Here is a 24,180-nt window from a genome sequence, read left to right on the forward strand (position 1 = left end):
CTCGTTGATTAGTTGGTGAAGTATCTTGGGAGGACAAGGATCGGACGGGGAGCCCGATTTACAGGCCAGGATGGCTTTTTTCGACTGCTCAAGCGTGACAAGGGAGAAGCGGCTTAGCGTACAGTTTTGGGAGACCAGTGGGGGGGGGATTGGGAGAGTGGCAGGGGGGGGAAAGTTGATTTGGATCGAGGCAATTTTTTCCTCGAAGAAGTCAGAAATTTGATCGCAGAGTTTCTGAGAGGGTGGGATTTCAGGCAACAGAGCCTTGGGTTGAGTAAATGATTTGACTATCGCAAACAGCGTCTTTTGTTTTTGGCCTGCGTTTTTTATGGCGTTGGTGTAGTAGTTTTTCTTTGCCAGTTTAATTTCCGAAAGGTATTTTTTCCTAGTTGCGATATAGGAGGAACGATAAGTAACCTCGTAGGCCTTCCGCCATTTTCTTTCTGCTTTTTTACAAAGCAGATGAGCATTAGCGAGTTCTGGTGTAAACCAGGGGGCGTTGGGTTTAGTTTTGCCCCGGGAGGTGCGGGGACGTGGGGGCGGGATTCTGGAATTTATTTCTTGGGTGATCCAGTTGTGAAAAAGATCGGCATCGGTATCAATATTACCTGAGAGGGTAGGTGCTTGAATTTGTATTAACGGATTGAGAGTAATGTTATCCTGGACCTTTTTCCAATTGATGTGATTGGCGGGCAGGGAAGCAGATTTGTTGCGGTTGGAAAGGTTTTCGTTAAGGATGTGGAATGGGATCAAGAGGTGATCAGACCAGATCAGGGGCAAGGGCGATAGTGTGGTCAAGAGAGAGAAGTTTGTGCAGACTCCATCGAGGGTATGACCTATGGAGTGGGTGGGTGAGGTAACAAGTTGTTTAAGATCGAATATATCGAGGGTGTGTACGAAATTGATGGTATGAATGTCTGTAGTTGATTCTAAATGGAGGTTAAAATCTCCAAGGAGGGTGAAGAAAGGGTATCTGAGTAAAAGTTGTCCTAGCGAGTCATGCAGTGAGTCGAGGAATTCAGAAGTGTTGCCGGGTGGGCGATAAATGAGTCCGCCTGAGAATGAAGTGTGGTCGTTAAGTTTAATGGAGAAACCTAATCCTTCAGTCTTTTTTAGGGACTCAAGACTAAAGGTGTGGCAAGAGAAGGTGTCTTTGAGAATGATTGCAACACCTCCGCCACGGCCCTTGGCTCTGTCTTCCCTGAAGAGTGAGTAGCCCAGGGGAAGAGCGACAGCAATATCAGGGTTACTGTCTGCTGTTAGCCATGTCTCAGTTATCATGAGGCAGTCGAGGTCAGACTCCAAGATAAGGTCGTGTATATCTTGGTTGTGTTTGCACATGGAGCGCGCGTTGATCAGGCCGCCTTTGAAGGGGGGCCGAGGGGCCAGAGGCATGTTGGCCGGTGGGACCGCTAAGATGAGCCCGGTGGTCCAGTGGCATTGTTTGCAACTGACTGGGCCAGAAAGTGTGGCTGGGTCGAGTATACATGGACACGGCTTAGTGACCTGTAGTTGCAGGAGGTCGTTAGAATGGTAGGAAATGCGGGAGGTAAAATGGGCAGAGTTTCCTGCGCCTGTCGCGGTCTTATCGCGGACGGGCGCAGACGGGCTTGCCTTAGGCGCGCCTTCGGCGCGCAAACGGCGCTCCCGCTGCGCTCGTCCGCTGCGCGTCTTGTATAGGCACATTTATGGGAGATCAAGGGGGGTGTGGCCTCAGAAAGGGGCGGAGTCAGCGTGCACGCCGGTGGTGATGGCGGCGGCAGGCTGGAAGAACCAGGAAGGGCGCGAAGCAGCTAATCCATCAGCTGTGCGCGAGCGCTAAGAAAGGTATGAGGCTTAGGTCCTTTAAAAATACAAAAGATCGAATTTGTGACACCACACAGTTAAATGTTAAAATTACAGAGTACCTCCAGTTCCCGGCTTCCGCCTCAGGAACTGGGTCAAATGGTTTCCGTTGCAGCTCGAGAATCGGCTGTTTATGTACACTGGGCGGGGGGCGTGGCCTCAGAAAGGGGCAGAGTCAGCGTGCACGCCGGTGGTGATGGCGGCGGCAGGCTGGAAGAACCAGGAAGGGCGCGAAGCAGCTAATCCATCAGCTGTGCGCGAGCGCTAAGAAAGGTATGAGGCTTAGGTCCTTTAAAAATACAAAAGATCGAATTTGTGACACCACACAGTTAAATGTTAAAATTACAGAGTACCTCCAGTTCCCGGCTTCCGCCTCAGGAACTGGGTCAAATGGTTTCCGTTGCAGCTCGAGAATCGGCTGTTTATGTACACTGGGCGGGGGGCGTGGCCTCAGAAAGGGGCGGAGTCAGCGTGCACGCCGGTGGTGATGGCGGCGGCAGGCTGGAAGAACCAGGAAGGGCGCGAAGCAGCTAATCCATCAGCTGTGCGCGAGCGCTAAGAAAGGTATGAGGCTTAGGTCCTTTAAAAATACAAAAGATCGAATTTGTGACACCACACAGTTAAATGTTAAAATTACAGAGTACCTCCAGTTCCCGGCTTCCGCCTCAGGAACTGGGTCAAATGGTTTCCTAGTGGCGGGAACGTATCCACCCCTCTCTCTACCCCCTTGGTTAACAGTACTGTAATCCCCTTGACGATAGACCACCTAGACCAACCAGAACCCATAGGTATTCAAACCATGCTGGTCATGGATAGGCCTGCAGTATCCCCGTCAGATTTAAAATTGAAAGATAACGAAGGCCTACACCTAGTTTCTTGGAATGTGGCGGGTCTACAAAGAAAGTTGGTGTTGCCTGAATGGAATGTTTTCATCGAGCAATTCGATGTATGCATATTTCAGGAAACATGGAGTGTCTATCCTTTATATAAATCGGGTTACACCACTTTTTTCATACCAGCTCTGAGTAAGGGCAGGGGTAGACCAGCTGGGGGGTTGCATGTATGGATCAAGATCGCTCTGAACCTTAAAATAACCACCCATGTCTCTGGATGTTGTGACATCCAACATATCTCCTTTGAGGGGGGAACTAGTAGGATTGACCTATTTAATGTCTATGCAAGAGGTACCATAGGGGACATAAATTCAAGTACCTTATCCATTTTAGATCAGGCATTAGCAATTTGCCCCCCCACCTCTAAAATTATAGTGGGAGGGGATTTTAATTGTACATTCGAACCACTAGATGGTGACGATCCCTTGGGTATAGAGGAAGTGGATTCCAGATGGGGTATCCCGACCCTGTCTCTGCCCACAATCAAGAAATGGTCACCAAGGGTTATACAGATTAATTCCCTCACTGTAGAACATAACCTCAGGGCTCTTAATGGTAGGACCCCTTCCGACCCTGACGGGGCAATGACCTTTAATAGGTTAAGTAGCCCGTCAAGAATCGATTACATCTTATTAGACGTGGAACTATGGTGTGACCTAGTAGATATGGTGGTGACACCTTCACAGGATAGTGACCATAACCCCCTATGCATGTCGATAAGATGGGGGAGGCGGAACACCATAGAGAGGATATCGCACCCGAAGTCTACTAAGGAGGTGATACCTTTCCAAGGGAATCGAAGACTCAAGTGGGAGAAGGTTCAGTCGCAGACTCATAATTTGATAAAAATCAGGACGTTTGTTGAAGATCTGAGTATAGAAATGGGAGTGTTTGATCCGGACCTAGCGCCTGCACAGGGCATACTTTTTTCCCAGGCGTATAATAGTTTAACGGAGAAACTTGGGGAATTCTTCCTCCTAAAAGGTAATAATAAGGTCAAGAGTGGTGGCAGGGTTAACAAAAAAACTATATCGAATAGTCCCTGGTACACGGCGAACTGTAAAACTTCAAGAAACGAGATCAGAATTGCCTTGCGTGAAAAAAACCAACTCCGGGTTAGTGTAGCCAGGAAAGATTACGCTAGGGCCTTGGAGCAAGCTAAACGTGTATGGGAAGAACAACACTGGCAAGACCTCAAGTCAGCTTCCATAGGAAAGAATTCCTCGCTGTTTTGGGACCTGATCAACAAAGCCAGGTTGAACAGCTCTCGCCCTCTAGATAACCATATAACAGGTCAGCAATGGCACTCCCATTTTTCTTCAATTTATGGTGGGCCAGAAAATTCCAATATCCCTATTGGTTATGCCCCTAGTATTCACCCCAAGCTCCCGGTCAGGGAACCCTTTTCGACAGCTGAGGTGCTGTTAGCTATTAGTCACCTTACTCCTAAGAAAGCAGCAGGCCCAGATGGGATACCTGGTGATCTCCTCATGGAGGCCCCTGAGTTATGGGCTAACCTCATCGCAAAAATAATGAATCTCATCTCCCATGGCTACCCAGTCCCAGCTTCGTGGAAGGGAGCGGAGGTAATCACTGTCTTTAAGAAGGGTGACAGAGACGACCCTGCCAACTATAGACCAATCAGTTTGATTGACGTGCTACAGAAGGTGGTTGGCAGGGTAATTATATCTAGGGTCGGCACCTGGATGGAAGAATTGCATGTGTTGTCACACCTCCAAGCAGGGTTCAGGCAAAAGGTGGGCACGATGGACCAGGTCTTTCGCTTTTCCGTGATCTATTGGAAGTCGGTTACCATCAATAAAGGTAGTTTATACCTGGCTTTCATAGATCTTCGGATGGCCTTTGACCTGGTACCACGTGAGAGGTTGTGGGAGGTTTTGAAGAATATGGGATTTCCTGGCCCCCTCCTAAGTTTAATTGTGCATCTTCATGAAGGGAATTATGCCAGGATCAGGTGGGGTACCCAAGGGGAACTAACCGAAAAGATCCCCGTGAAGAGGGGTGTACGCCAGGGATGTGTCATGGCTCCCACTCTGTTCTCTCTTTTTGTGAATGGAGTGGTGGATTATTTAAGAGAAGAACCGGCTGATGCCCCATCCCTGGCAGGAGTTAAAATCCCCACACTCCTCTTCGCCGACGACACTATTTTAATCTCTAAGTCGCCGTCTGGCTTACAAAAGCTCCTGAACCGATTTAGTGCATTTTGCCTTGATAGAGGTCTTACCATCAATACTCTAAAAACTAAGCTCATGGCTCTAGCACCTTCACCTAGATTTAGAAATAATCTCTTACTTAATGGAGAGCCCTTGGAGCAGGTAGAATCATATGACTATCTGGGCATCAGGGTTAATAGTCGCATGAGCTGGAAGGATCACTTGGCTAAAATGGTGTTAAATTATAAAAGAACATCTGGGGCGGTTATGAGTGAATATCGTAAATCTAAAAGCAAGCCCCTCTCACCGCTCCTAACAATTTACGAAGGCCAAGTTCTCCCGTCCGCTTTATATGGCTCAGAACTGTGGGGGTTTGAAAACACTGTAGAGCTGGACAGGGCTGAAAACAAGTTTCTGAGAGACGCAGTAGCCCTCCCAGTCTCCACTCCCCTATTTCCTCTAAGGGCTGACATGGGCAGGCGCCCCCTTAAGGATATAGTGCGCTTACGCCCATTACTTTTCTGGGTTCGTCTGCGCAGGACAAGGGAGCTCCTGGATTATGCTGCCGCCCTAGATGAATTAATCCAGCTAAACACCAATAATAGGGTTAAGTGGCTGAGCAACTTGAAGCGGTTGGTGGTGCTCCTGGGTTTGAGCGACTCATGGGCAAACCAATCACCTCCGCCTAAGATGGTGATTAAAAAGCTCTACTGGAATCTAGTTCAGCAGGAAACACTTTCTAGTAGTTCTGTGGGCTCACTTACTGAGCGCTTTTTGTCCTTTAAGTGGTCATGGCGCTTCGAACCCTTTTTGGATTACATCGAGCAGCCCTTAGATCGATCTCTTTACCTGAAGGTTAGACTCGGGATCCTCCCAGTAAATGCTTATATCTCGGGGTGGAAAAATAATGTCGGCAAAAGGAGCTCATGTCCTGGCTGTGCAGCCCCTACTGAGTCAGTGGCACATTTCTTTTTTGCTTGCCCGGCATATAGGGTTGCTAGGAGGATCTGGCTAAAACCACTATGTAAGAATATGGGTGTTAGATGCCATGCATCGGCTTTGCGGATACTTACCACCGATACCTCTTCAATTACTATGGTTTGTGGAGTCGCAAAATTTTTGGGCTCTGCTTGGCGCTCCCGCATGAGGTGTTACAAAACCCATTCTGAATCATTTATTAGTTCTGAAGCACTTGTTAGTTAAGAGTACTTGGTTAGGATGCTCATCATCCTGTCTTGTGACTGTACTTACCTTTAATGGTCTAATGCCAACTGTGTTTTATGAACCCTTGTTTTGAAATTTTTAATTGTATTATGTTACTAATTGCTCTTTTATGATGAATTTCATCGAATAAAGAATTTGAAATATATAATGTCATCAAATAACCTTTTCCATAAGCGAGCCATGGCATGTCGAGAGGAGGGAATGGACCAATGAAGGAAAGGTGTGTGGAGTCTATTACAGAATGTATATGAAAGTGTCAAGGACTGAAATAATTGTAAGCAAAAGTCCCTCTGGTAAAGCACAAAAAAGAAAGAAAAAGCTAGACAATTTAAGACAAGGAGCATTGTGTGGGAGTTTGTTTATTGCTATTCTGACACCACAAAATCTTAGATTTTCTGGAGAAAGAATGTTCTCTCGTTGACACTGGGAGCATAGGTTTTTAATGGCTTTATGTTGTTGAGAATGGACATACAGCCCAGAGAATTGTGGGAGGTGTAGCAAGAGTAACAGGGACGTTTACACATTGGGAACTCATCAGTGATAAATAATGTATTCAGCATCGTAAATGTATCCACTCTTAATTTCCTTATGCCTCCCCCTCTTCCATTTTTTCTTATCAGCTGGCGCACAAGAAAGTCAGACGGAGGTTTAGTGTGTGTATAAATTCACCCAGGAACCACACTTTCTTTGGCACCTAAAATGCTTCTCTCCCTGCCACATGTCCCCAAAAAGTCAGCACTTGTTAGCGGCTCATGTCAATACAGCACATGCACTTCCTCTTTCAGATGACAGGTTTCCAAACTGCAGTGATAGCTACGGTTGCTCCTACTGCTCTTGTAGCTTTTTTACCCCCTCTCCCTTCAAATCTAAAAGAGTACCAGTCATCTTGCCTCTTTAACCCACCATCCAGCGGCGGCTGCTCCGCTAAGGCCCCTTTAAAGCAGTGCAAAGGAAAAGATAAAATGATAATAAAAGAACGTTATTATCACTTTATTTTTTGTATTGCAGTTGCCTCCATGTTAGGGCGGGCAGGCTGGGCTTCCCGCGGCACTGGAAGGAGGAGTGGCTGCTGCTGCACCTAAAGTGTGCGTGACTGTTTGGCCAGCCGTCTCGGGCACTTTGCATATTTGCATGTTCTTCAACCATTACAGCCTGGGTGGAGAACATGTCCAGGATTCCATTCCCTCAGACCAATCACAATACTGCTATCAGCAGTGTCGTGATTGGCTAGGGGAGTCTGGAAGCCTGGGTGTTTCCTGTTCCTGGTTCCTGCTGAGGAGAAGCGGCGGCTTAAATGTATTTTCTAACCCCCCCCCCCACCTGCCCTTCCCCGCCCTGCCAATGTCCCCTACCAGCCGCAACTGCCACCATCATCTCCCCCTTCAAATATAAAATATACCAAGCTGCCTTGTTTTAAAGGAAGAGGTCTCGCCACCCCATCCTCAGTCTCGAGCTGAAGTAGAGATACACCTAATGCTTGTTCCAAGTGTCATGGGATGCTCTTCGTAATGAACACCCACAGAAAACTCTGGGAGCTGGAGATATACCACCACATTGTTGGGGTTAGAGTGCCTTTATTATCCTCCCATTTCGTTTATGAGCACAAGATGGCTAAAAGAAGAAAAGGTGAGGAAAATTATGAACTTGGCGGTGGGGGCTTATCGGTTACATCAAAACAAGGCTTATCTTTTGGGGTGTTGGTGAACCTCACAGACTAAGGAATGATTCCCAGAAAGAAATATGTAGTCTAGGTCTTCAGTGGGGCAAAGTTTTATTGTTGTCTCATAAAGCTAACCTCTGAAAACGGGTCTAATTTACTTCAGCATATGATAATGTGCGAGTATCCAGGCTGTATCAAATGATATTTCTTCTTTTACTCCTTGTCACAAGTACATAATTGTATCCTTGTTTGTTTACAATAGGTCTGTCAGAAGAAGGACCTCGAGTAATTTTGATGGTCGATCTGTGGCATCCAAACGTGGCAGCAGCTGAACGCCAAGCTCTGGATTTCATTTTCGCCCCTGGCCGATGAATCTATATTCAACGCAGGCATGTCAGTGTGGAACCTGAAACATGGGATCTCGACGCCCATAGCTGGAATTGTACTATTTCGACCAATTGAAACCTGCCTCAATGGAAAGCTTTACCACAGCACATGCATAGTGTTTCCTCTTGTTTGTTGAAGATTTCTAAAAACAGAGCAGTCTCATTTATGTTTGACTCATGGTGTCCATCTATTAAACCATTTGCTTATCAAGGATTTCAATTTTTCAAAGGACATTGGCTGACATCCCTTACATTCTGTGATAGATTATGGTATCACTGTAGTATGTGCTATGCTGCCACTGTGTTTTTGCAGTGTTACTATACGATTAAGGGGGTATTTTGTTTAAATGTAATATACAATTTCTTGTGATCATCTTAAAAACAAAACTATGGTGTGCTCGGCCTGACGTCTTGTCCCTGTGTTGATAACTTTCTCCTGGTGGAAAGTTTGTACATGAAGCAGAAAAAATACCGACATAAAAGAACCACTGATGAGCCAATGCTTTTTGCTTTGTCCACACAAACTGTCGAGTGTGGTTTGTTGCGAAGGGCATGGGGCTGGGTGGTAGGTTTTGATGGGAGTTCAAAGCAATCACTATACACATGACCCGTGACTAAAAAACTACTGTTTTACCGTCCTGTAAAAGGAATTCCTACAATTGAGCAACAACTATCTCTGCAAGAGGGACTATGAGCTACATATTTATGAATACAGACTTTTTTGAAGCCTTCCTCTGCAGAAGCTGCATTGGTTTTCGCATGCCATTGCTTAAACCAGCAAGTTACTCTGGTAGGTGTCAATTGCACTACAGCGCAAGCCAATTGCGGGCCTGATTCGCTGAAGGGACGTAGTATGCTAAAAGTCGTACAGAGGAACACTACACTCCATGGACTGTCAGTTTGACTTGAGGGGGTAAGGGCTTGCCAAGGTAACTTCTTTAAGAGGGGGAAAGCATTGTAATAAAATGACCATCTGCTAAAGTGTCTCATGACAACTCGCTTTGGAGCTAATATGAACCTTTTAATCTGACCAAAGTTTTCCTTTTACTTGCCTAAATATACAAATGTCATTTATACGTAATTGAGCCTAAGTGTTTTGAAAAACAGATTAAAAGGTCTCTGTTGTGAAGGCTGTGCACCAGCCACTCCGTCCTCTTTGTGGAAACAAACACGTTTTGTTGTGATTTGCAAAGTAAAGGACTAGCATTTTGTTCTCAAATAAAATTGGGTGGACACGATCCTGAGATAACTGTCTGCACTTTCTTATATGGTACTGTACTCTATTATTGGTAATTATCTTGGTATTATCTTGCTAATTGATGGAGACCTGAAAAGCTGCCTTAGTTGGGTATTTAGGTGATAATCTGCATTTTGTTTGTTTTAGAACATTTCACAGCGTCTCATTTGAGCAAAAAATAAGGTAGGATGGTATTCCAGAGACCTCTGTTATATGACTTATGGAAAAGGGGGCCCTCATAGTTTCCAGGTGAAAATGGAAGCAAATGAGAAGCGATTAAGGTTCAAAGTGTTAGCGGAGCAATGTATTTATTTTAGAAGGCTGGATACTAATCCAGGGGAACATAAATGAATTTTCTGATCAGTTTACAGACATTGATCTGGTTCCATACCAGGAAAATGCAGTCCCTCAACATGTCTCACTATTCTGGACCCGCAGGAAGCCTTCGCCAACATCTTATTCAACAAGAGGTCTCCTGTGCCAAAACTGGGAAAGAAGCAGGAAGTTGGATAGAGGGCCATTGGTTGATGAAAACAATATTTAGCGTCAATGTCTGTAAAAAAAGAGATTCTCGTCTATAAGGAATATTCTATAAACAAACCTGAATTGTAGGCAACCCAACTATAATGAGGCAATTTCCTTGGGAAAGAAGCCAAAATGCAGAAGACCATGCGACTAAACTCTCACTGGTAACCATGATTCTAGTAAATGTATTTTTTAATGACCATATTTCCGGAATACTTAATTATGAGATATGCTCTAAGTCTTCTGGTAGCAATGGCTTGCATTACTTCCAGCTTGATGATATGAAGAATATCTGTGAGATCTGGATGTTTTCAGAACAAGTAAGAATTTAAGTCAAAAGAATAAATGAGGGCAGCCTGGGCATGCAGGTACAAGAGAAAAAAGATGAGACATAGTGATATACCCTAGGGAACCCACAACATAGCATGGACGTTTTTGAAACAGAAGGTTATATTTTCTGTCCTCTCAATGAGAAATGGAGATAGCTCTTCAAGGATATGTAAGCCAAAAATGATTTGTACCTAAAAGCCAAGTAGGATATAATGATAATTGGAGTCAAATTATGTGATTTATTTAATTAGGGAAGCAGCATTAAAGTTGTCTGAATCTGCCATCTAATGCTAGTTATTTACCAGGGTCACTACCACAGATTTGGTACCATCATCCTGGTAGAACCCTGACTGAAGTGAAAAAATACGAATCCAGAGATTACACTAGGGTGAGTTTTCTAGCCTCACAGAATACGCTCCTTTTGCAGGTTGATAGCAAATGAACAAGTAAGTCTCTGAGCCAAGCAGCATTACCCGGTCTACTAGGTGCCCGTAAATACACTTTCAGGTTAGCGGTTCAGTTTTACACTTACTGATACTGCCCGCCCTATAAGAAAACTACTTCCTTTATGGAGATATGAAGCATGGGGTAGAGTAGACACCACGGCCGCTTATCGGTTTTTTACTGAGGGAACTGATAGAACTCACATTTACAGGACTACTACTGTTGGGACTATGGCTACTCCAGGATGAATGAGGATGAATTTTGTTTGACTACGTGGCCAGACTATCTATTTCTGATACCGATAGTGTTGGTTTATGCATACGATAAAAGCCCTGAAGAAGCTCCTGTTTTTGGGCGAAATGCATTGGCTGCTTCGATTTGCCTGGCTACAGATATTTGATCCGAAAAAAGAAATAAAACACTATCTTGTCATAACTAGGAGCTGTGGACTTACATTGTTGATATAGATATCATACACTTGTCTATATGATTAGAGTTATGTTGCCTCTCATTGATTTGTTCAAATTACTAGGTGCCCGCTTGTTTCAATTCATTCTCCTTGCCGCAGTCTCAGCACATGACAGAACACTGCCTCAGCGTAGACACATGTTGGAACCTTCCACCTCCTTGCTCTCATTGTAGGTCTTCATGATCCTATTTTCCAAGTGCTCACATTTTAACTTCAGCATGTCAACTTGTACTTGGAGAGCTTTCAGCTTGTTGGATGATTTATAGGTTTTGGTGGTGCGTTCTCTGCCTTTGCCATCCTCATGCCGATTTGGTCAACTTCTTGTCCCATAGTTGCTATTATCTTATTGAGGATTCTTTTCGTACCCTTTGACTCCTTGCATAGGTCGTCCTTCCATTCTTTCCATATGTCCCGTAGTCAAGATTTGTGGTTGTCTTTTGTCTGTCCATGTCCTTCCTTTTGGTTTCTATGCCTGGTAGGGCTGGGACCTGTAGAAGCGTTATTCATGCCTATTGACTACGGTATGCGCCAGTAGACCTCTGTGCTTCAATCGCCCATCTTAGGCTACCTGTCTAGCATTCAGCCACTCCAGGACCCAGCCTTTGATGACTGTACGCTCCTTCCACAGTGTGCGGAACACTACCATTTCCCCTTTATTTATGGCAGCTTCCTTGTGTCAGCCCCTCCAAACTTCTTTGTTTGCCATCACTGCAGTCATGTATGCGTGTTTCAGGAGGGTTGCCACTCACATTTGTGTTTCACAGCGTGATAATTTAGATTCATCCAGTGCTTAATTTGTAAAATATGAAGTGCAGGTGCTCAAATGTTAGTTGGAGGCCACACCTACTTTTCTTCGGCTCCACCCATTTCCTCCACTGGCTCCACCCACTATTAGCTCCACCCACATCCTCAACTGGCACTGCTAAAGGTCAGATGTAATACCCGATCAATCTGAATTTCAGCGAGGGAGCCTTCCCCATAGTAAGGGTTTGAGAGGAGGTTCCCCTGCCCTGTGAACATTTTGAAAAAGAATAAACCAAAAGTGCATTTAAAGCACAATTTTGGAATAAATTAGCTAAAATTACTAATGCATTGAAAAGGGACAATTCCAGAGCTTTATGAGCCGATTTCTGGAAAGGACAATACCATGTTTAACAGAGTCTACAAGTTCTAAGATTAAACTTTTGCATAGCTTATGTGACAAAAATAAACCAAAATGTTCTGAAAACTCTCTAGACAGATAAACTGAATAAAATCATGCAATACACTTGAATGAGTCACTTTGTCACGTCCAGTGGCCGATGGGGTTTATCATGGTTCCTAAATAGTGGAGTATTCCGTTAAAGCTATTACTTTGAAAGAAACAATAAAAAAAGATGATTAATAATTGGGCTTGTTGCTATAACTTACTCCCCTGGAGCTATATGTGCATTTATTAGACATTCAGAATAGTAAAAAATATTAAACTACTTCTGTATCACTCAGACAAGACCGAGATTAAAAAAGAGGCATGTATTCCGAATATGACTTTTTAATTAAAGATTTGTATTGTAACACAAAGCACAGAAAAATGTTATCTCCCCAAAAAAGTCCTAGAGTTACCTAGGCCAGAAGAATAGGTAGTGACTGGGCAGTTTGAATTTCCGAATTTCAAGTCATACCTACTAGTGCAAAATGACCATTTGGCCATACAAAATATAAATACAAGACTCCTGCTGTGACGTCACATCCGGTATGTTTGGTACCTTCAGGGCTTGGCACTTTAACTGAAGGCAATCTCAGGAATGGGCTGGCGAGTTGAGCTGGCTGCCCTCGAAATGGGGAAAACTCTGACTTACCCAGATCTGAAAAGCAGACCATGCCTTGGGTCAAGCCATCAAGGCCACTTTTCAGGCAGCATGTAGGCCTGTATTTAATGGTAAGAGTGCAAGCAATCCTGAGCCTATCCCAGAGATGCTTGTGCTGGCAGGGATTCTTTGTTAAGCTTCCTGCAACAGCTGTGTGTTGTAGCAATGTAGGGTAGAGGAGTTGGCCTAACGGCTAGGGCGGTCGACCTCGAATCTGGGGAACGGGGTTCACGTCTCGGCAACAACACTGAATATCCTGTGATTCTGGACAAATCACTTCATCTCCCCGTGTCTAACAAAAAAATGAATGTGTCCTCATGTAATGCATCTGGTGCTATGTAAAGCGCTCTGATACCAGATAGCTTGGGGTCAAGTTCGCACTATATAAAACTCTGTAAAATAAAAAAAAATGTAGCTACTGTTAGGTGTGTATTAGGAGGGACACTTTACAACTATGCTCATGTTTGAACACCTGTGCAGACTTATTTATTTCACATATCTAATTTACACAATTGAAAAATAAACAAATGTAATGACTTCCTGGAGTAAGAATTGAAGGGCTAGAGTATTATAGATATTTTGGACTTCGGTTTTGTTACAGGCCACACTAGAGAAACATTTTTCTCCAGAGCAAAATAGAGTACATTTTCACCATAACTTTGTCCTAAAAATTACAAACATCGCTCGAACGTGTTGAATAGTCAAGGACGTGTAACGCCCTGTTTGGGAGCATAATGTAGCGGAGTCCCCGGTATTCTTTCTCTCCCGGCCCTACGCCCGGTCTACCTCTAACTTTGATTGTGTTTCTCTGCCTATCCCTCCTCAACACCCTGTCTTTCTCTATATATCTTTCCTTCTCTCAGAGTCCTCCCCATCTCTTGCTCTGTTGTCATATCTTTCGGTATCTAACCTCACGGCTCAGGGCTCACCCCTCTTTACCTCTGTCTCTCTGCTGCCTACCCTTTCCTCCCTACCCTCTTCGAAGTTATTCTTCACCTTACCTCCCTCTTGCTACCATGCTTCTGCGGCTGGTAGTAATAATGAAGTGAAGAAAGTCGAGGCATAAATAAACTTCATTAAGCCTCAGGTATTTTATGATGTGTTCATGGATGGTGGGTGTGTCACCTCTGTGCAGAAAGGCTGTTTGAGGTGTCACGTATTCAAACTGCCAGTTCTGTGTGTCACAGTTAGTAGGGTATCTCACTCTTCGGCGTTTCACATGTGTCCAAGATCATTCCATTTTGGATGCCATTTGTGACCTACAGGTGACAACGGGTCTCCTTTTGGGGTCAGTTATGTACCACCATAATGCAGGGATGCCCCCTGTGACTCAAGTCCCACAACATGGGCAACATGTACGTAAGCGGGAGTCACTGCCCCTACATTCGTCCACGCTGTCATAATTGATTGATCAAGGGCATGACACGTCTGGGTGCAGGACGGGTTTCTTGTCCCTCTGCAATGTGAAGGGGAGTTGCGGTTTCACCGTGTGTTCCATGCATGTGTCTGCATTGGCGCAGTTTACATGCAGACTGCATGTCAGTGTACATTGTGACTGTGAGGAGATGCCTATGCGATGTGGTACTATGGTTATTTGTTCTACGTCACGGATGTGGGGTTGTGCTCGTACATTGTCATCTCACCGTTTTTGTACTCTGCTTTTATGATGCATTTTCACGCATGACGCGTGGAAATTGCAGGCCTATCGCTGGTTATCGCTGATTTTTGTATCGCGATTGGCCTCATCGCTACTATTTTCGCGTTGGTGTTTCGCATTTTTGCGGAGTCGCGTTGATTTTAGCGCGGTCATTTGATGTGTTGTCGTGGGACTATCGCATGGTGCCGCCGGCTTGGGAATACCATGTTAACACAGAGTTATTTTCCTGCGATGGACTGCAATGTGAAGTGTTGCGTTAAGCTAATTTTGCTATGGTTATCACATGTTCTTGAGAATATCCCTCATCATAGTTAAATTATGCTCTTCCCAGTTGAAATACTGCATAATGAGGGAGGATCGGAAAGTCAACCAACTTACCTATATGGATCAACAGATTGATCTTTGCCAGGATATATGTTAAGCCACTCTTAATAAGAGGTGGTTGCTGGTCCAAGTGACAGCAGAACTGTGCAGATGACAAATTCGCTATCGGTGGGCCTTCCTCTTTGCTTTCTGGGTTCAGAGGGACTGCAAGTCCTACACAATACACACAGCCTAGGAAACCTTGGGGCCTTTGTGGGATCACCCTCACAGGCCAATAAAAGAGGAAATCATCAACGTGACTCATTATCTCGTTGAGGATGTATCTAATCCCTCCCGCTTGAGGGTTGATGGTGGTTTCAGTCTGGTTGGGGGGTTGTGAGACAGAGGGGAGGGAGAATATTGGGGCTGCTGGGATGGGGCCTTCATCTTAGTTGAATGTGCAGCTGTTACGGTTGTAGGAGAGTAGGATCTGCTTCTTATAGTTACTCCCACTTTTTGCTGATGTTTCACTGTTTTCGACTTAGTCTGGTTGGGATCCTGCTATCCAGGACCCCAGCCTAGCTGCTTTCTCTCGAAATTGATTGCATGTACTTTAGGTACACTTCAGATTGGATTCATGAGTACCCTTAGAAATCCTTAGTATATGGTATACTATGTACCTAGGCCATAGGTACCCCAGAGGCCTCTCAGGGGCTGCAGCATGTATTATGCCACCCATGGGAAGCCATTTAAAATGACACAACAGGTCTGCTACAGCAGCCTGTGTAAGGTGGTGTATGCACCCCTTACTTAGATATAGGTTCACTATATCTATCCATATCACTGCACATATAAACCTATCAGACACCCCTATGGCAGGCCTTCTCAATCCTGAAGGCAGGGTGCTGTGTTTTATGTGAGAGGGTGCCCATACATGAGCAGAGCCCCTCTGCAGCTTTTGGAACCTCTATTCCGGGGTTGTTTGTGATGCAGCCAACCATATACTCTTAAGTGCATTATAAACCTCGCGGTAAAGGCTAACTTTAAAACGGCTGCATGGAAATATGTCGTGTTTGGTGTCAAACACCTTGGAATCATACAAAATGCGAAGTGGGTCGCACACCGCTCGTCATACTAGCAAATAGCCCCATAGGATTCTGGAGGATGTAGTGACAGCGGCGGGTACACCTATGCCACGAGTAAAAAGTTTAAAATGCCATCCCTGGACACGTGTTTCGAGGTAATTGCCTCTCGTCAGCAGGGAGCAGGTACGTATGCGGGGTGCTGTAGACTGCCAAAAATTATCAGGTATAGTACCTCTCACGGCGCGCGGGTGCGGGATCCGGGCTCGTCAACCCATAGCTCAGGGAGCTTTAAATACAAAATGCGAAGTGGGTCAGGGGCGACCCGGAGGAGGGGCTAGCGGAGTGCGGTCCATTGCGATTGTTTCTACAAATATGGCTCCCTTGGGCTTTGAGCTGACGAGCTCCTGGACGACGCACCTGCGTGCCTGTGCGGGCAACAAGGCCTTTGACGGTTGTTTGGCGGCCCTCTTTTCCACCCCTAACTATTTTCTCTACTGAGGAGGGAAGTTATCCCGAAACCCGAGCCATGTCTCGGGCGATATTCTAAAACCCGGGACATGTATCGGGTCTAGAGATCATCAGTCCAACAAGTACTTACTTGCACCCACTGGGGTGAACCACTCAAGAACTTCGTGTTAGAGATCATCAGTTCAACAAGTACTTACTTGCACCCATTGGGGTGAACCACTCAAGAACTCCATGTACCAGCTTCCCCAGGGGCGACCCGGAGGAGGGGCTAGCGGAGTGCGGTCCATTGCGATTGTTTCTACAAATATGGCTCCCTTGGGCTTTGAGCTGACGAGCTCCTGGACGACGCACCTGCGTGCCTGTGCGGGCAACAAGGCCTTTGACGGTTGTTTGGCGGCCCTCTTTTCCACCCCTAACTATTTTCTCTACTGAGGAGGGAAGTTATCCCGAAACCCGAGCCATGTCTCGGGCGATATTCTAAAACCCGGGACATGTATCGGGTCTAGAGATCATCAGTCCAACAAGTACTTACTTGCACCCACTGGGGTGAACCACTCAAGAACTTCGTGTTAGAGATCATCAGTTCAACAAGTACTTACTTGCACCCATTGGGGTGAACCACTCAAGAACTCCATGTACCAGCTTCCCCAGGGGCGACCCGGAGGAGGGGCTAGCGGAGTGCGGTCCATTGCGATTGTTTCTACAAATATGGCTCCCTTGGGCTTTGAGCTGACGAGCTCCTGGACGACGCACCTGCGTGCCTGTGCGGGCAACAAGGCCTTTGACGGTTGTTTGGCGGCCCTCTTTTCCACCCCTAACTATTTTCTCTACTGAGGAGGGAAGTTATCCCGAAACCCGAGCCATGTCTCGGGCGATATTCTAAAACCCGGGACATGTATCGGGTCTAGAGATCATCAGTCCAACAAGTACTTACTTGCACCCACTGGGGTGAACCACTCAAGAACTTCGTGTTAGAGATCATCAGTTCAACAAGTACTTACTTGCACCCATTGGGGTGAACCACTCAAGAACTCCATGTACCAGCTTCCCCAGGGGCGACCCGGAGGAGGGGCTAGCGGAGTGCGGTCCATTGCGATTGTTTCTACAAATATGGCTCCCTTGGGCTTTGAGCTGACGAGCTCCTGGACGACGCACCTGCGTGCCTGTGCGGGCAACAAGGCCTTTGACGGTTGTTTGGCGGCCCTCTTTTCCACCCCTAACTATTTTCTCTACTGAGGAGGGAAGTTATCCCGAAACCCGAGCCATGTCTCGGGCGATATTCTAAAACCCGGGACATGTATCGGGTCTAGAGATCATCAGTCCAACAAGTACTTACTTGCACCCACTGGGGTGAACCACTCAAGAACTTCGTGTTAGAGATCATCAGTTCAACAAGTACTTACTTGCACCCATTGGGGTGAACCACTCAAGAACTCCATGTACCAGCTTCCCCAGGGGCGACCCGGAGGAGGGGCTAGCGGAGTGCGGTCCATTGCGATTGTTTCTACAAATATGGCTCCCTTGGGCTTTGAGCTGACGAGCTCCTGGACGACGCACCTGCGTGCCTGTGCGGGCAACAAGGCCTTTGACGGTTGTTTGGCGGCCCTCTTTTCCACCCCTAACTATTTTCTCTACTGAGGAGGGAAGTTATCCCGAAACCCGAGCCATGTCTCGGGCGATATTCTAAAACCCGGGACATGTATCGGGTCTAGAGATCATCAGTCCAACAAGTACTTACTTGCACCCACTGGGGTGAACCACTCAAGAACTTCGTGTTAGAGATCATCAGTTCAACAAGTACTTACTTGCACCCATTGGGGTGAACCACTCAAGAACTCCATGTACCAGCTTCCCCAGGGGCGACCCGGAGGAGGGGCTAGCGGAGTGCGGTCCATTGCGATTGTTTCTACAAATATGGCTCCCTTGGGCTTTGAGCTGACGAGCTCCTGGACGACGCACCTGCGTGCCTGTGCGGGCAACAAGGCCTTTGACGGTTGTTTGGCGGCCCTCTTTTCCACCCCTAACTATTTTCTCTACTGAGGAGGGAAGTTATCCCGAAACCCGAGCCATGTCTCGGGCGATATTCTAAAACCCGGGACATGTATCGGGTCTAGAGATCATCAGTCCAACAAGTACTTACTTGCACCCACTGGGGTGAACCACTCAAGAACTTCGTGTTAGAGATCATCAGTTCAACAAGTACTTACTTGCACCCATTGGGGTGAACCACTCAAGAACTCCATGTACCAGCTTCCCCAGGGGCGACCCGGAGGAGGGGCTAGCGGAGTGCGGTCCATTGCGATTGTTTCTACAACCTTGGAATCATACCTTCACACCAGTAACTGGGGTTGGAGGTATGATTCCACCCTACTAGAGGGAGAAATATGACAGCACCTTTACACCCGGTACTAGCTTTTCAAACCCTGGCATCACAAAATGGATGCTGCCAGCCACAGACACGAGTCTGCCCTCCTGCTGCTGGGCGAAACTCCGGCAGGGGACTGCTGTGCAATAGGTTTCCTGTCACAGGGAGGTGTGAACACCTCCCAGACAGGCTTTAGTGTTTTGGGGCTGGGTGGGTGCACTCTGAGAGTGTTTGATGTCTGCACTGGGGGCACATTTGGTGTCTCTGTGCATAGGCCAGCTCAAACCGGTTGCAGGGGCTCTCAGCCCCTGCTCTGTCATGAAACTGGACAAAGGACATGGGTGTAGCCACCCCTCTGTCCTGACCCTCCCATAGGTGGGTCCCCAGAGTTTGTCCCACCCCTTCCTTGGGTATAAAATAGGAACCCCTGACTACAGGACTTTAGATTTACCTGGAAGAAACTCTGCTACAGAAACCAAGTACTTCAACTATCTACACTACGTTGGATGACCAAAGAATCTCCCTTGGAGTAAAGGAGTTTCTCCCCCGCAAGGCAGGCACCAAAGACGCATCTTACTGGTTTGTATCTACGCAGCTCCTGATGGACTCGAAAGATTTTGCAACACAAGAGGTGGGTTCCTAGTCTTCCTCGAGGCCGACCAGTGCTCTCAGCAAACCTGAGACCCGCAGTCCTCGTGGGGACCGTGCAACCCGAACCCCTGGACACCGTGCACATTTGCAGCAGCATATACTTTTTGGTGATCCCTTAGGCTGTGCTTTGAGCTTCTTGTAGTCCAGACCCCGAGCAGTCATTCCACCGAAGATTACTGGTCTACACTCCACGAGTGTTCCGTGGGCTGGTATTTAGTGATTCCTCTCGAGGTCCCTTCGAGATCCCTGGTCTGTCGACCTGTGGGTCCCTGAGAAGGGTACTTTAACTTTCAGTGGGCTTTCCTGGTTGCTCCAGACGTGCCCTGACTCTCCATCACTTGGGGAGTCCAAAGGACCTTGCTGGTCCACACCGAAGCATCTTTTCTCTGACCGCGTGGGTTGCAGTTGCCAAGGCTTGTTGGTCTCCAATCTGAACACTGACCCCCCAGCACTCGACATCCTTCGTGGGACAGCTCGCCTGCGGACGTTGGTCATCGTCGACATCTCCTGGTCCCCGTGGCTGCAGAGTCAAGCTTCACCTCTTCGCACCGGAAACACCCGACATCGGTGGGGATTCATCTATCGTGCCCCTGGTCACTGGCAAGTGACCCAGACTCTGTCCCCTCTGCTTTCAGGTTTTTCTCAGCTCCAATCCAGGCTTGGATCACACCGGACACTTTTCCTCTTCATGGGAGCAGCACTTTGCAGCGTCACGCCATTGAAAACGACGAAGATTCCCGACACAATTTGACACCTATGCACCAGGCTTCCCTGAGTTAGGTAACACAAGTACTCCGGTGCTCACGTGGGTGCTGGCCTTAGAAAATTCTAAGTTTAAAAGGGTTTGCTCAAAGTCCTCTCCCTAGTGTCCTTAAGCTTTAAAATTCCAACTGCGACTTTCCGATAGGATTGTACGGCGCTCGCGGCTGTGTTCTCACACTGCACGCGTCCCGCGTGGGTCCCCTGTGTCACTATCTTGGGTGGTTCCTTGGGGTCCCAGCGATTCTATGTGCTCTGGGCACTGTGTCTAGTCAAGTTGTGGTTGTTATACCACTTTCTTAATATATGGTTTGGTCTCCCCCTAGGGCCCACTGTGTATTGTACTATTTACTGTCATTCTAGTGTATTACTATTGTGTGCCTTGTTCTCTAATCTCATAAAGAGGTTAGTAGAGAGTGTTTAGTAATAAATACATATATTTTATATATTTATACCTTGTGTGGTTCTCCTTTCATTTGGTCATTCAAGAGGTTATAATCTGGTAAACCAAGATGCTTACATTCCTTTGAGGCTTAGCCTGAAGGATGCTCTCCATAGCTATCACAAGGATATCTTTCAATAAAGGTTGTCTTTGATCTAATCATCAATAAGGGTTATTTGGACTGGTACAAGGTGCCCACTTTAATTAGTGGACAGCATATACCAGGCCAACTTCTCACAACGGTCACTTTGTGCAAAGTCTTCGCTAGACAATTTTGCTTTGTGTGGTACCTGAGGTATGAAGCATTGTCTATCGACCGCCCCATGTATCTCTAAAATGATACACAAATTGTTAAATTGTTATCATGGAATGTTAAGGGATTGAACTCCCATTGAGATATGGAGGGAGTTGACAGAAGCATCACCAGATGTATTTTGCCTGCAAGAGACACCTTAAAAGCGAGGACACCTATATAATGAAGCACAGAATGTACCCCACCCAATTATTTGCTGCTACCCACACCAAGACATTGGAAGTTATGATAGGTACACATAAAGACTTTCCTTTAAATGTGCTAAAGGTGGTTACTGACAAGGAGAAGGGGTGATACTATCTTGTAGTGCTTCACCAAAGATGTCCCCTTAACATACACAATGTTTATGCAGCCAACCAAGGCAGGACCAGTTCCTTATACATCTCATTTTGAAGATAGGGGATGGGGATCCTAGTATCCTCTTGTGGGTTGGCGACTTCAACCTAGTTCTTGATGCTTCACTGGATAGACATCCACATGACAGATACCTACATGGAGTGTTGTCCACGGCTTTACTACAAAGTGTGAGGGATCTTGGTTGGCAGACTTCTGGCGTCACAAACACCCAGATGGCCAGAACTTCACATTTTTCTCACACGTTCACGTATCCTACTTCTGTATTGATAGTCTCTTGGGGAAACTCCTGATATCCTAGAGCTAAGTGTCTGTTACCCATAGTTCTATAGTGGTCTCGGACCATGCCATGGTAATGTGGGATAGCTAGCGTCACAAGACCACTTATAGATAACCCTACTGGAGATTTGAAAAATCCCTCTTTGGGGCTGACCTGGTCTGCTTAGAACTCTGTAGAGGGATAGACCAGTATTTTGATGATTACACAGGAGAGACAGTGCCCAGTGCTGTTTGGGGCACGTTAAAGGCAGTGATTTGAGGACAATGAATAGTAGAGTGGGCTAAACTCTGCCTCACCAACAAGACTGATATGGCATCCTTGGAAGCAGAGCTTAATGTAGCATCTGACTGCCATAGATAGACAGGCTTCTTAAAAGACTTAGGAGGGGTTACCAACCTTAAGAGGAAGATTGACCTATTAACCATGGAAAGGTCAAAGAAGGGACTTCTGTGCCTTAGGCAAAAGTTCTAATAGCCAACAAATTAGACTGGCTCCCTGCTAGGAAGAAGACTGAGAACCAAGACTGCAGTCCGTAGGATCCTGACATTGCAAGGACCGGGGTGGCTATCCTCGTAGCCAAGATCACATGGTGGAGGGATTTCTGGATGTTTACACCACCCTGTATTGGGGAGACTCCGTCCCCCGGCCAAGACAGCTGCCTTTTGAGCACAGATGATTCTACATAAAATTTACACGGCCAATAGAGACAAACTAGTAGAGCTTACCAAGCTATCCAAGACCTACACCCTGAAAAGGCCCTGGGGCCTGATTGTCTCACTAATCGCTTTATGAATATTTTAGGTATAGATTAGTTCCCCACCTTGTCTTGTTGTTTAATTCAATCTTAACATCACACACTGTCTCCACATGATGGCTTCAGCCAATATTACCTTCATACACAAGCTGGGTAAGCATGCTCACCAATGTGGAGCATATAGACCTATTGCGCTACTTAACACGGATGCCAAGAACTGTACTAATGACTTGGCCATTTGACTCCATCCCCACTTACTGCACCGTATAGACCAGGACAAATTGGGTTTCATACCACATAGACAGGCTGCTGATAATATCAGACACGTCCTACATCTTATAGAAAAATCCACTTGTAGGGGCATTTCTATGGCCATCCTGTCTCTAGATGACAAAAACGCCTTTGACAGGGTGATCTGGCCCTTCCATGCCCAGGTCCTGAAGACAATTGAACTTGGACCTTGGATGCTGAACTGGGTGTAGCTAGTTACAATTCCCCTACAGCGCGAATCTTGGTCAATTTGGAACAATTAGAAGAGATCTTCTGTCCAGGGGAACTCGAGAGGCCTGCCCACTCTCCCCTCTTTTGTTCGTGTTGACCATTGAACCCTTGGCAGCAGCTATTAGACAACACAAAGACACTGGAGGGATGCCCTTTGGGGGTGACTAACACATAATAAACTTGTTTGCAGATGACATCCTCTTTCCACTAAGTGACCCGATACACTCTTCCTCATATTATGATGGTCTTGGAATCTTATGAAAGGATGTCAGGCTTTACGGTGAACCTTGATAATTCAGAAATGCTCACTGTTGGTCTCACCCCTGAAACCAAGAGCAAATTTGTTGCTATTCAACCATTCCGCTGGGACCCCAACAACAAACATAAATACCTAGGACCCTACATTACACTCCAGCACCGCCAACTATGCCGCATACTACCCACAACTTATACACGCTATCAAAGCCAACCTACATAAATAGAAGGCTCATTATACGTCGTGGCTGGGTAGAGTGGCAGCGATAAAGTAAAATATACTGCCCAAGCTGCTCTACCTTTTACAAGCACTCCCAGTCCGATTCTCTGAAAGCAACATGAAATCGCTACAACAAGCAATAGACTTCTATATATGGGATTGGAGGGTGTCTAGGAAGGTATTGCAGGCCTCTAGGTGTTCCGGGGGACATTCGAATCAAGTGGCCCAAGTGTGAGCCTTCTGCAAAAGGTTCAAATGTAAAACTGAACGCCACTGGATCCACATGGATGAAGTGTTATTGGGCCAAGCCCCATGGGTCCTACCCTGGCTTCCCAGACATGCCAGACCCAAAGTCTGTTATGTTTCTACATCCTTAAACCGACCATGGTTATCTGGGATTCCCTGATGTGGGAACATCACCTGACCACCTTCCCCTCCCCCTTTAAACCCATTGCTGAGCAATCTAGATTTCACTCCAGCGATTGCACCAGAGGTATTTGCTCACTGGTACGATGATGGGTGTAGAATTTTACAGTCTGTTCCTGGGAAACACTGTTAAAGACTTTACCCAGTGTAAGATGAAAATATGACTTACAGGAACTTGGCTGTATGAGACAATTTCAGTTACGTCACTGGGCCCTACACACAATAAATCAAGCAGCAGCTACTAGAACTCTCACACCATGGGAGAAACTGTACACGACCTATGCTGGTCCAAAGGGCCTTATCTGTATAATTT

The 24,180-nt window shown here is 46.3% G+C and overlaps 1 protein-coding gene across 6 annotated transcripts in view; it reads left to right on the forward strand.

Annotated features, from left to right (window-relative positions):
* The window catches only part of ASPHD2 (aspartate beta-hydroxylase domain containing 2), a 298,911-nt gene extending 289,483 nt beyond the window's left edge, over positions 1 to 9,428 (forward strand). For all 6 annotated transcript variants that reach the window (XM_085633505.1, XM_085633509.1, XM_085633511.1 and 3 more), the window contains exon 5: positions 8,059 to 9,428. In XM_085633505.1, the coding sequence (XP_085489631.1) occupies positions 8,059 to 8,168 (110 nt within the window). In that variant the 3' untranslated portion in view covers positions 8,169 to 9,428. The remainder of the gene's footprint in view (positions 1 to 8,058) is intronic.
* Positions 9,429 to 24,180: the final 14,752 nt, after the last annotated feature.

The sequence above is a fragment of the Triturus cristatus genome, chromosome 11 (genome assembly GCF_964204655.1).
Source record: "Triturus cristatus chromosome 11, aTriCri1.1, whole genome shotgun sequence".
Lineage (NCBI taxonomy): Eukaryota > Metazoa > Chordata > Amphibia > Caudata > Salamandridae > Triturus > Triturus cristatus.